Source organism: Drosophila pseudoobscura, chromosome 4, assembly GCF_009870125.1.
Source record: "Drosophila pseudoobscura strain MV-25-SWS-2005 chromosome 4, UCI_Dpse_MV25, whole genome shotgun sequence".
Classification (NCBI taxonomy): domain Eukaryota; kingdom Metazoa; phylum Arthropoda; class Insecta; order Diptera; family Drosophilidae; genus Drosophila; species Drosophila pseudoobscura.
Window position 1 is genome coordinate 29796388 of NC_046681.1, and position 13577 is coordinate 29809964.

General features: G+C 45.4%; 2 protein-coding genes across 5 annotated transcripts in view; one reads left to right on the forward strand and one right to left on the reverse strand.

Moving 5' to 3' along the window:
- Positions 1-224: 224 nt before the first annotated feature.
- Positions 225-13577, forward strand: part of Pvf3 (PDGF- and VEGF-related factor 3) — a 70722-nt gene continuing 57369 nt past the window's right edge. For 2 of the 4 annotated variants that reach the window (XM_015180182.2, XM_001357105.4), the window contains exon 1: positions 226-2532. In XM_015180182.2, the coding sequence (XP_015035668.2) occupies positions 1234-2532 (1299 nt within the window). In that variant the 5' untranslated portion in view covers positions 226-1233. Of the gene's footprint in view, positions 2533-2603; positions 2939-13577 lie in introns of those variants that run through there. The other 2 variants (XM_033381102.1, XM_033381101.1) reach the window with 2 other exon arrangements.
- LOC6903295 (dynein-1-beta heavy chain, flagellar inner arm I1 complex) overlaps positions 5507-13577 on the reverse strand; it is a 106973-nt gene continuing 98902 nt past the window's right edge. The window contains exon 7 of the mRNA XM_015180178.2: positions 5507-5757. The gene's annotated coding sequence lies outside the window, so the exon portion shown is untranslated. The remainder of the gene's footprint in view (positions 5758-13577) is intronic.

A 13577-nucleotide genomic window follows, 5' to 3' on the forward strand; every position in this document is an offset into this window, starting at 1 on the left:
AAAATTAACCTTTCCAAACTAAATTAAATTTGCATCGCTTTAGGCCTAGTTCGGGCTATTCTGCTAATAGATTTTCATATCAATTTTCCACTGTTCAAACCAGCTTCGTGCTGCTGGCAGCATGAGGCCAGCCTTCTCCTAGCTACAGCCACTTTTGTGGATCGCAACATTTGTTGCCAGTGTAACGTGTGTCTGCCAACATTGCATCTCAACATGGCGCATCTCCATTCAGAATCCGTGCGAGATCTCGTGCCGCATTTGTTATCTGTAAGTCGTCGGGTCTTGTCTTAATTCGTGGAGCCAGCCCCGCCATCTGCATAGACCAGAAATCAAAGTGCTACGTGCTGCATGCCCCATCTGTGAGGCCAGTCCCCCATCTGGCAAACTTAGTCCAAACAAACAAATTCGTGCACAAACAACCAGATATCAGTGGAGATATAGCAGTACATATAGTACTTATATGCGTACAAGTGGAGCCGTGTATCTCTGTGTCGGTGCGTCTCTGGAAAGTGCGTGCGTGTGTGCGAGGAGGCCTTTGTCTTGCCGCTGGCATCGCGGCAAAAGTCGAGCGCGTTTTCTTTGAGCCGATTTGCAGGCGATTTGCATAAAAGTGGACAGAAAAGTTCTCGAAAAGTGCCAAACAAATTTTAATTTATTAAAAATTACGCAAAAAGTGAAAAAACAAAATTGAACCAGAATATAAAACATAAAAGTGTCTAAAATCACACAAATTTTTGGTCTCAAGTAAAAGTGAAAAACTGTACAATAAAAATACAAAATAAATTGCATTATTTAAGAGTATTCCAAAGTGGGAAACCATTGAAAGAAAATTAATTGCGTTTCCTCGAAAAATTTCCCAGATGACAAATTGTTGTAAAAAGTGAAAATAAGTGTCGTAAAATAATCTGCGTGCCATTAACGAGAACAATTAAAATTCCATTTATAAAAAGTTGGGAGAATAAACAGAAAGAAGGGAAATACACATAGAACAAGTGTCGGCAAGTGTCGGCCAGTGTCAAAACATAAAACGCAATAAGCAATAAGCAATAAGCTCACAAAACAAAGGAAAATATTTAAAAAAATGAATAGATATAAGGCAAAATAAATATACACAAACAGAAGATCAAACGACAAAGAGAATCCCACAAAAAGAGCGTACGAAAAAAGTGAGACAAAGGCAGAGAACAGAGGATCTCTCAGCTGGTATTTAAGAGGCCGAAGGTAATACTCGAAATGGCGATGCCTCCCCAAGGAGGCGGCGGGGGCAGTGGGGGACCACTGACCCCCAAGTTCGTGGTGATTCTGCTAGTGCTGGTACCCCTCATCAGGGCCGGGGGGGACGCCAAAGGAACGTCGACGGTGATCACCACAACAGCTCCGCAGATGGGAAACCGCAGTCCCCATCAGCAGCAGCGTCTGCAGCTCTTGCAGGAGGCCCAGCAGCTGGAGGCGGCCCACCAGCACCATCACCACCTGAGGCACGAGCAGCATCTGCGTGCGGAGCTCGAGGGGAACCATAAGCCGCCGTCTGTGGGCGTCGGACCTGGAGCTGCCACGGCCATGAAGCTATTCGATCAGCAGCTGCCGCCGGCGGCCACGGGACAGCAGCAGCACCATTTGCGTCATCACAACCGCCACCACGTGACCTGGGAGCAGAGAGTCTTCCCCTCGCTGCGTCACCAGCAGCACCGCCTGGCCATGAGCTCCACTCCAAGACCCGCCGTCACCACCGAGGCCCCCCATCCACCCCACTCGATGATGGGCAATCACAGTCGCTACTTCGATCGCGATGGAATATACCCGCCATGGGCTGAGCCCAGGTCTACGCGGGGACCCAACTGGCGGCAGGAGGTGGACACCTCCTCCGAGGACGATGACGATGACGATGATGACGACGACGATGATGAGGACTACGAGTACGAGGAGGACTCCGGCTCCAATGCTGTCGACGAAGAGTTGGCCCGACAAATGCCGCGCTATTCGCTCTTCAGTCAGAAGCTGCCGCACATCGAGTCGAAGGAGGAGGAGTACGATGCCTACGACCAGTCCGACGAATCGGACATGAATTCCAGCAGGAACAAGCATCCCAGTGTGGGTAATTCACATGAGAAGGCTGCGGCCAAGAGGAACATCTTCGACTGGCTCTTCAAGAGGGACAAGGAGAAGGAGCAGAACCTGGAGCAGGACAAGCAGAAGACCCATAGGGACCGTGCTCTGGTGGTAGTCAGGAAGCCGCACACGACAGAGAGACCCACAGAGAAGACCACGGAGAAGCCCACAGTGAAGCCAAAGCTGCAGCTAATCGACGCCAATCTCCAGGAGGTGGACGAGGAGGACTCCTCCGACGACACCGACCCCGACACCGACGCAGACTCCGACTCCGAGGAGAGCTTCTCCAACGAGCAGTGGAACAAAATCGAGCACGAGCACCATCTCAAGCAGCAGAAGCACCAGAAGGAGCTGCAGGCCCTGCGGGAGACCAGTCGCAACACCCCGCTCATAAGGGGAGCCTCTTACAACATTGAGAATGAGGTGAGTCGTTGGGGTCTGGCATTGCGCCCATTGTATGCGCTGATAAGGCGGCGTCTCATCTCCGTCCACAGATTCCATGATGTCATTAGCTTTTGTTGCTGCTCTCCCTGATCACTGACATTGCTCCATTGTTGTGCGGGGCTGAGGGGGCACGAGGGCAGCCCCCTCTGTCTGATAAGCGACATGCCTGTACGATGGCAGCCAGGGGATTCATTCAGACATTTCCACAACAACAACAACAACAACAGCAGCAACAAAAAGCTGTGGCCACAAATGACCAACAGATTTCGGAGGGGGGTCTACGAGAATTTGGTTGTGGTCTCGGTTTCGGTTTCGGTTTCGAGTTTGATTTTGATTTTGGTGATTACTCAGTCGGTAAATCCATAAGTAAACAGAATAGAACACTGCGAGAAATGAGTGGAACTCTGGAGGTTCGTACTAAAGGGAATCCATTACAAGGAGACATTGCTGGGCAGTTATTTCCAAAATGTCATTACGATCTCCGACCGTACATTTCTCCCAGTGCTTTGGCACAGAACGCACTGACCATGGCTAATGCCGTTTGCATTTTGGCTTACAACAACAGCAATGCCCCATTTACAGGCAATGCGAAACAGCAACTACAAACAATTTCGCTTTGCCCCCTGTTCTTGTCAAATATTTACCCAGTGTCGTAAAAGGCCAGGGGCGTGTGTTTGCGGGGGGAGGGTGACCAGCGGGGGGTTCTTAGATGGGGGGGATGGGGCACCGGACAGCAGCTGGCGCTTGTCGCATTTGCACTTTTTGGTTGACCGTTCACCACTCACCACTCTCCATTGCTGGTTGGCTAATTGAAAGCAGCAGCACAGTAGCAGAGACAACAGTTACACCAACAATTACAACAACAATACCTGCAACATCAACAACAACTACAACGACATCAGAACGAGTTAAAAACAACAGATACAACCAGCTTCGAAACGACACCAACAAGTTCAACAACAAGAGAGCCAGGGCCAGATGCACGTAGCGAATATGCTGATACCCTTGCAGACCCATCGAATGATCTGCTAGATAATGTAGGAATCAATCTTCGAGTTGGGTGTCTTCCATGTAAAGAAATCTGCAGTTTTCAAAGCTTTGCTGGATAATCCTTCCTTTCCCGGAATAGCCATGGGTACCCTCTGCAAAGGGTACAGCAATTAATTTGCTGCATTTGATTTGCACTTTTTGGATTCCCTTCCCTTCCACTCCATGTTCCTGCTTTGAGCTGTTGTTTGTTGTCAGTGTTCGTATTATTTATTTTTTCTGCGGCGAACGTCCAATTTTAATTGCATTTTCATGCGTTTCTTTGATCCTGCGACCCTCAGGTCAGGTCTGTCCTTTGCTCAGCGTAATTACCTCGAAAAAGGACAAATTAAATTAGCCCCAAAGCAAATAATATTGGTTCTGCGGGTGGGAAGCCCCAGTGGAGCGGAACCCACTAGTTCCGGCGGGAAATTGCAGCTAACCAGAACTCTCTGTTGTTGATTTTAGTGCTGGCTGTTTGTTTTTATTGGCCAACCATTTTGACTTTACTGCAGCCCGAACGGCAGTTAGCTGTGGAGCCCCTGTCACTGAAATGAGTGGCTCGCACTTGATGTCTCCGGGTAATCGATGTCATTAAGTCGAGCGACGGGAGAAGATAAACTTCATCGAGAACTGCCATGGCCTTAAAGTTTAAAGTTTACAGTTTGCAGTTTGATGCGAAACCAGTCAGTAAATGGCAAAAGTTCTGTATATTGGAAACCAGAAGTACCCGAAATCCGATTCCCAAAAGCGTGAAGGGCACTCGTATTTGCACAGATATTCATGTTTAATGTGCCCAATATTTGGGGGATTTAATGACATGATTTGGCTAATTTATAACAAATATTAGCGTCACTTATCCGCAAATAGTAATGGTCCAAACCATTTCCGGTTGCAATATATTTTATGATTTATGATTAGCCCCGAAACATTTTTGTCACCTCATTAACGTCCTCAATTATTTCGCCCGATTAATGTCAATTTAAATGTTTGCCAACGCAATCAACATTAAATCCCATATCCGAATAAATATTCCAGATAATTAAAAACATAATCCGAAATTTAAATTTGAGTTAAGTGCTCGGTCGGTGGCGGGCCAATTTCCCGGCGAAATGTAAATTCGAAATGCACTCGAAAATATTGTTAACAGCTAAACAAACACTCGGGGAAAGCCAGCAGCAACAATGAAGGCAAACAAAATAAAACAATAAAAAAATTAACAACGAATTGCAACAACAACAAAGACCAGCTGCGTGTAAAACAACAGTGGAAACAAAAGTGTAACAGCAATTGAAGGTTTTTCGAGGGGGTGCCACCTTCTGGATCCCCAGATACACCTTGCCACCGTGCCACAGTCGCAATCACCATCCTTTGCCCGCCAGAACAATACAATTAACACATGTCTGCGGATGAGGACGCCGGCTACTGTGCAGGATGTGTCTTTCACCTTTCCTTCGGGGCCCCCCCTCCCGGCGTGTACATCCTTCCGCTCTTCCTTCCTTCCCTCCCCCCGTCCCTCCCTCCGCTTTGGAGAGCCGTCGTTCGTGCCACATTTCAATTGTGTCTCCGCCTCGATGTTAACAAGCCCCGACTCGTGCATTTTGCCCTACTTACTCGTAAATACATCATTTAATTGCAAACATAACATTTTGCATTTAAGCCCGTCGCTCGTGCTTCTTCGCTTTTTGTTGCAGCTTTAATTTGTTTTTCTTTTTTGTGTATTATTTACTTCGTTTGGCTGTTCATTAATGTATTGCGGTTGAAGTGGCTCTGATTTTTAATGGAAGGCCAGTGGGATATGTCGAGTGTTTGCAGAAGAAGCAAGGAAATTGCATTAATTTGTGCATGAAAATTACTTAATTTGCCCGCCCCTCGTCAAGTACAGGGGAGCTCTGGTACACAGAAAAGGAGTTAGTAAATTAAAACACAGGAATGTTCTCCTCAGTCGGGTACTGTACTGTACCAAATACACAATTATATATTTCACTATACAGCAAACATTTCTTGAATATTTCCCTTAATTACAAAAATGCAAAATATTTCATAATAGATCAGATTAAATTTAAATCCCATGTCAAAGCTCTCCGGGGAATATATAACATGAATACTGGTAATCCCTCTAAGCCGGCTTCGTTTCGTTTCGTTTCGTTCCATTCATGCATGTTTTTCCTTACAAAACTGCAAAAAAAAGAGAAACATTTTCAATGCAAATAGTATTTTCTCTTTTTGGTTTCCGCTTCCTGTTAAAGGTGTTTGAAAAACATTTGAAATGCAATTTGGTCAGTCCTTCAAGGTGTTCTCCATGGTGTGCGGTGTTGTGTTGTGTTGGTGTGTTGTTGTTGAAGCTTTTGGTGTGTGTTTTATTTCTGGTTGTACGCTTTTGCAGTTTCTACTCCAATTTTATACAGTTTTTGATGGTTTCTTGTAGTTGTGTGCATGTTTTCCCGTACTTTTTGAATCGTTTTTCTATTCTGTTGTTGTTGTTGGTGTAAATTTGTTGGCAAGTCTTTTGCAGGCTTGAAAGGTTCTGCTTCCTTCGTACATTCTTTCTGAACTCTTTGCTGAACTCTAATGCATATCCTTCATTTGCACTCCCACACACTCGTTCAGGCCTGCCTCTGTCTCTGTCTCTGCCCCTGCCCCTGCCACACCCTCCAACACTGTCACTTCCCTTGGACCACTTGCTCTTGTTTCTGTAGTAGTTTTCCCCCTAAGCTTTTACCAGCCTTTTGTGGGTGTCTTTTCCTATATTGCCTGCCTGCTGTTCCTCTTCCTGTTCCTGCTACTGTTGCTTCCTTCCAGGCTGTAGCTTTTGTGGCCTTCTTTCTTTCATTCTGTATGTTTGCCGAGTATTGACAGAGCAGTAAATGGGAGAAGAGCGAGAGAGAGGGATAGAAAAGATGATACCAAGAGTGGAGCTTAGCTTCTGTACTTACTTATATCGAAATGTCAAAAGCGGTTAAGCAAACGCAACGAAAGTTCATCTCATCACTTGCCACCCGCTGGTGTGCCTGAAGGCTGAAGGCTGCCACAGCCACAGCGGTTGCACTGACCTTGAGGCTAGAACCAGCGGGAGCGCAGTGTGGCTTATAGGCAATCGCTACTCACGGATAATGGAGGGGTAACGTACTGATAGCTACTTATAGAAAAAGTCAGATGGAGGAGAAGCGTAGAGGCGACATTAACTTGAACAGAATCCGACTTTAAGCCTCCACGAAACAGCCAGTATCGCCTCAACATCAAGCTATGATGGACCCACTTTCAGTTTCAGTTTCTGTTTAAATTTGAGATACATTTTGTATATGTTTTGCTTAGCAATGTTGCCTCCTCTCCTGTTTGTGCTGGCTCTGAGTGCTTTTTGTGTCTCCTTATTTGGATCATCATCCTCAGAGCATCATTGTGACCCTCTTCGGTCGAGTTTTCTTTCCTTAGATGCTTCTGATAACTTTTTCTTGTCTGTTATTTATTTTTAAGGTTGCTCTCGGTTTTTCTTTTATTGATTTCGACCAGCAAGTGGACGCTTGGGACTGGTCGAGTGGTCGACGGTTCGACGGGTCGCTTTCCTTTTGTAATTACTCGCTCGGTTGTGGGGGATTTTCCTAATTATTTTTTAGTTATTTCTTCATTGTGTGGCCAGTGCTGTTGATGACATTTTCCAGCTAATTTCCACCCGCATTTCAAACATATTTCTCTTTGTTTTCGCCCCGTTATTGGCAGTGCTTTCCTGCTCTGCTTCACCTCTGGTTTTTCTGTTCCTGCGGCATTCATTAAGCCGTCCAGTCGGTGCTGTGCCAGTCGGTGCCGTGCCCCGAGGAACTGTGAGTACGAGTACTACATCATTTGAAAATAATTTCCCCATTTTCCCATTTTGCCCCATGGAAAAACACTCTTCTCTACTGGCCCTCGTTATGGCTGGCTGCTGAGACATTTTCCATTGCACAACTTGTGCTTACTTATTGTCTCCAGATTGCTCCGCATTCAATGTTCTCTTTTGGCAGACTCTTTTTAAGCTCCTCTGGAGGGGTCTCCGGGCTCTTGACTTGTGCCCGTGCTCCCCATAATTTATAGCCGCTTCCAATATAAATTTCGAGAAATTATTTTCTCGTATTTCCCCTCTCGCTCTGAACCGAAAAAGCAATATAAATTCTCGCAACTAATTGGCAATGTTTGCCGTTGTCTTCTCGGTTTTGGTTTTGGTTTTAATACTCGTAGAGTCTTGCCAGAGTTGACAGAGTTGACAGAGTAGCCAGAGTTGCCCGAGGCAACTCCAATGACTTTATTAGACTGAAAAGATTACATATGTATGTGCAGGGGTCTATACAGCCCCCACTTCGCACTCCGCACTCCGCACTCCCTTTTCCTTTCGGTTGAATGTTTCTTTGTGCCACACACATGCTGCAATGGAAATTCTTGGAATGCCGCGAAATCTTCAGCGGCTTCGTCACTTTATAAATCATGCCACACTCGCACACAAAACATGCTCCCAGACGCACTCAAGAGGGGGAGGAGGAGGAATGGGAGGTGGCAGCATTGTGGTAGCGACGATAGCAGTTTGTTAGTTAATCTGACAGAAAACTGTTTGTCAGTGGAGGCAAGGCAAAGCGATATGTATCTGCGTATCTGTTGAATGCATTCGCAGTTTGTCGGTTTGTCGGTTTGCTAGTTTGTCAGTTTTCCAGTTTGTTTGCTCAGCGAGAGCTCAAATCATTTACAGCACTCCGGCCTTTGTCTGTGCGTCAGCTCGCAATTTAGTAACTGAAGACACATGTCTCTGGAGCTCTTGGCTTCCCTTTCAATCGCTGACTGATGCCGACTTTGTGATTGATTTGATGATGAGCTTCAGCTTCAGCTTCAACATCGGCATCAGCAGACGATGCCTTCATTGAAATGCATGTCGGGATTGGGCCGGGCCTCTGGTTAACCCATGAATCGGGGTCAAGGTGGATGGATTGTCGGGGTGTGTTTACAGTTAGAACTCCATTACGATCCGCGATCACGTGGCCATGATATAAGCGCTGGCTTGGAGAGCTCTGGTGACATAAATACTTTATTACGTGACGAGAAATTCTGAAATTCTGTCTCTGGACAAGTGAGAGAATGACCATTTTAGTTTATGCTTAATGTGAATGACTGTATGGATATGGATGTGGATGGATTGTTGGATATGTGCCACCAGCAATTACCATATAACTTTACAATTCTCTCGAGCAAAATCGATTGGTCAAAGAAGTTTCTTTATTGAAGCGGACATATCAAAGAAGTCGATTGATTCTGGAAAATTTCAAAGGGAGTTTCCCCAGGGCCTCTGTTAAACGATCATAATTGATCGTATCTCGTATCTTCTCTGTCAATTACGATCATTTAACAGTGCAATAGCCGCGAGAGCGTACGACTATGATGGGCAGAATGGAAATCAGGGATTCAATAAGATCTGGGTGTCCAATAAGGTCAAAGTTTGACTTTTTTGACAGGCATTAGCCTACCGATGTGATCGATTGGATTCAGATAGGTTATGTGTCATCGACCTATGTATCTGAGTTCTGGCCCAGAGTTGTATCTTCTCAGACTTTCCTTCCATGCAACAAATCTTTAAGTATTCTTCACTTTGTAATCAAATTTCCGTTGTGTTGAATCCCAAACCCAGTTCCTTTGTTCTGTAATTCGAACAACTCAAACACTCACTCACTCCCTCTTCCTTTGGCCTCGTCAAGGCCGCTCCTTGCTGCTGTTATTTCTCGTACTTCACAGCCAGCAAAACACCTTTAAATCATGCACAAACATTCTGGTAATCTAATATCCAAGTCCAAAAGCCCCGCCCGAATGGAAAATGCTTTTATTTCACGCAACACTTGCAAGTGACAAAGCAACACCCACAACGGCACACAGATCCCAACAGCAACAACAACAACAACACTGAAAATAACACGCTTGTCAAAAGAGTCCAACGATAAATCATGACCAACAAACGAAAATATTTTTGTTGACGCGTTGGCTTGTTGCAAGTCCATTGCGAAATGCTTGCCCTACAAAAATCCGCCTCCCCTCAAACAAACTGTGGGGGGGGGGGGGGGGGGAAAGAAAAACGAGAGAGAAAGGTTAGTGTTAATCGGAGATCGAAGATAGAGATACACTTGCGGAGTGGATTAGATTGAAACTGATGGAAGTCTAGCAGGAAAAGCATAGCTGGAATATCTTTTAATATATATATATATATATAATAAACCATCGAGTCGTGGGGGTACAGACTTTGAGAGGGACTTACTTCCTCCACAGTCAAAATCCCAATACCCTCTGTGAAAAAAGGGTATGAAAAGTCCGCAAAAGACAAATTTAAAGTCGTGTTAGGCACATCGTGGATGTGGAGGGGTTACAGAAAGAGTAGAGTGGGAGGGGGAGGGCCTGTCACGGTCATGCCTGCAGTGCCCCCCCTTAGAAAAACAACCAAAACTGTAACTAAAGCGAACCATTGAGCCATTGAACCGCAAATAGAGGCACAAAAACAGACAAATCCAACTGAAAATAAAAGACTCCATTTTTCTCGCTGAGACACAAAGATATAAAAGTATCTGAAACCCATTTACGAGCATGGAACGGTGTGTGTTTGGTGAGTTCTAATTCATCAAACACAACGTATAAATCAAATCGGACTCGGACTCCGACTCCGAGAAGTAAATGTCGATTTTTGATGATCTGTAGCCCCCCCCGCCCCGCCCCGCTTCCACCGGTGTCACCTGCTGTGCGCATTGTCCACCTGTCCCTGGGTTTGATAGTGGTACTTCTTTTTGGTTTTTTACTTCTTTGTGGGTGCCTCGATGTAATCTCAGCTCTTCACACACTTTCAAGTGGAAAATCCAGAGAATAAAGGTCAAAGGTTGCCTTGCAAATGTCTTTATCCAATACGAGTATGTATTGAAGTTGATGCATTGCCCGTTCGGTCATTAAAAATTTAACATAAATCTTTTGAGTCGCTTATGCCACACTCTTGGGACCCTCCATCCGTGTATCTGTGGCTGTGTGCGTCTGTCTGGTATGTGTGTCAAAAAGTCGCAGCAAATTGCAAACCCATTATATGACACAGACTCTTGCATACATATGGATAACGTAAGGGGCCCGATTATGGACCCGAGGCAAGGGAGAGACTACTCTCCGGCGAACGAGAACTCGAACACACACCCACCTGAGAGTGTCACACACAGAGATAGAGATAGAGAGTGTGTGTGTGTGTATCTTTGCCTTTGACAAGTGTCACACAATTTCGGTTGGATGCACCGTGTGACCAGATATTAGATCGTATCTAAGGTTGCATTCCACTCGAACCAAAATAGTCCAAGTTTTACTGGGATTTCAATCGCTTTAATGGTCATGTGGGACTTTCATCAATTGTACAATTCCGTACTTCTACAATTCTTCATCAAATATTGAAAATAAAATAATCAAAAGTTATGGAATCACAATAGATGAACCCTTAAGAACGTGCCAATCCAATGAGTATTTATAGAACTTGTCCAGACACCATTCTTCCACATTTGATGTAGATTTGACTTCCTTCAGAGATTCTGTACTCTGAAATGTATTATCTATAGATTGCTGCCTAAGAGTGACATTTAACATTTAAGCCAAATCGTTGGAATTAAAATATCTGCAAATACCTCCACAATTAATTAACAAAGCAAATACCTGACTGGTCGGGGCGCTCTGTCCGATTAGGGGCTGACAAATAGCTCCAGTGACTTGCCCATTCACTTGATTAATACCCGTGTCATGGCACAAGTATTCCCAAGCACTCGGACCACTGTAAGCCTCAGCTCATTTGGCATTACCAAAGTCGACGCTGACTCGGACAAGACCCGAAAAAAGACACTGCCCGAAAGATATGCACTTTTTGACAGCTAAATCAATAAACATAATTTTGGGCCGTGACAAGAGTCGAATCTGCTGCACTTAGTGCCAGTGCCAGTGCCAGTGCCAGTCGAATGTTGAATGCTGAATGCTGAATGCCCCCAAATGGGGCTGCTGTCATGGGGGGTCCGTATCGGACTCTGGCATTTGGCAGATTGACAAAAATTTGCATTTGAATGCGTTTTAATTAATGTCTGTTCTGTTCGGCGGCCTGCGAGGATGACTCAATTTTTGTTGGCTTGGCATCTGATAAGAGCAGGGGTCCGCATAGGTCACGACTCTTGTGTGTGCTGTGTTGTTGCCTCTTCTGCAGGCAGGCGCGTCACAATTTATGACATTCGAAATTGTTGAGAGACAGCGCTGAGGCCAAAGCCGAAGCCGAAGCCGAAGCCTAAGACAGCAAATTGAATGCCAATGCCAGGCCCATCATCCATAAATCGTCTAATTGATTCGATTGGCATAAAGAAAAAGCCCAGTAGCGGACAGCCAGTACGAGCACCTCCTCTCCATCCATCCATCGATGATGGATTTTTTCTTGTGTTTCTGTTAAATTGTTAGAAATTTCCAACGTCTCGAGTTGCACTCGGCTTGCATTATGCATGAGGAGTTGTTCGAATCGGAATCGGACTCGGAGTCGGAGTCAAGTTCGTTCGCGGACATCGCGGACCGCAGATGGCGGCGGCGGCGGCGGCGCTTGACATGCGGACAATGCATCAGTAAATTTCATCAATATTTCATTTTCAGCATTTCGATTGGCCCCAGCCACACATCGGGCTCTGGCATTTTGTATAAGCGATTTTCTTTTATTACACAATTTCATTTCAATTTTATTGGATTCCGATTCGGCTCGTTGGTTCGCCGGTCCGCCGCTCCGCCGGGGGGGAGAAACAAAGCCCAAAGCCCTCCAAAGTCTTGAAAACAAGACACGAACTTGGGGCACCACACCATCGAAGGTGTTTTGTATATCCAGGGCTTATAACGGGGTGTCTTAATGGCTTGGGTGGGGTTTTCTTGGGGATAGTGTGGGGTGTGGAGTGTGGATTTTGACACTTTCGCTTCTCAATAAACTTCGATTGGGCTGCACACCCAAAAGAGGCTTTAAGGGCTTTTCGGGGTTCTCTCCCTAAAGGGGTTCTGCAAGAGGTTAATGCAGCATTTATTTATTGCTTGGATACTGCTAGAATTTCACAACTTTGATGGAAGTTTATTAAAAGAAACAAAGTCAAGGTGCAGATGATACATAAATACATTTCTTGCCGGCAATGAGGCGCGGCATTTTTAGATCTTGTGAAAGATGTTGAACAAAATAGACCTCTGCTTAGTTTTATGAATCATAAATATTAGGGGCTTTTTAGAGGAATTTGTTAAATGTATAATTCAGAATTTAGACGAATCTTTAATTTGTCAAACAAGTGGATTTCGATTGGATCGAATCAGTGGAGGCTTCACCCTAGAACCTAGGAACCTGAAGAGTTAGAATCAGTAGAGAACGTGTGTCTGTGGAGGTGGAAAGTAGGTGAAGGTTCCTGTCTCAATTGTGGTTATGGTTTGTCTTCACGAATTATATTTATATTTGTATTTATAAAATCACAATTAAAGTTCGATGGAGGAACCTTTGGAGCCAGCGAAGGTCTGCTTCATGTTTGACTAATTCCCAGAACTCACGATTATCTCCATAAATCAAATTTGATCTTTTCGCAAACATAAAAGTCCCTTGCTGCTGCTGCTGCTGCACTCTCTGATGTCGTAATTTGCATATTCCATCCATCCATCCATCCGCCCATCCGTTCATCCAGCGACTCCCATCCGCTTTCCATTGTTACCCCTTCTTGGGCTCCCCTCCGCCCCTCCGCGCCCCGCCCCATCTGCCATCCGCCTTCCACTTGGATGGTGCTGCACCTGCTGTGCGCTTCATCAACCGCAAATCGCTGGAACATTGAGGGGCCCTCGAGGTCAGCTCATAAACTAAACGATATCAAAAAGCCGAATGCTTGCTGGCTTGGTTAATCACTTCATCAACGTCCAAATCGAACACAAATCAGCCCCAAACGGAGTGGAGTGTGGAGTGGAGTGGAGGTGGCACGAGGTGCAATGGATTC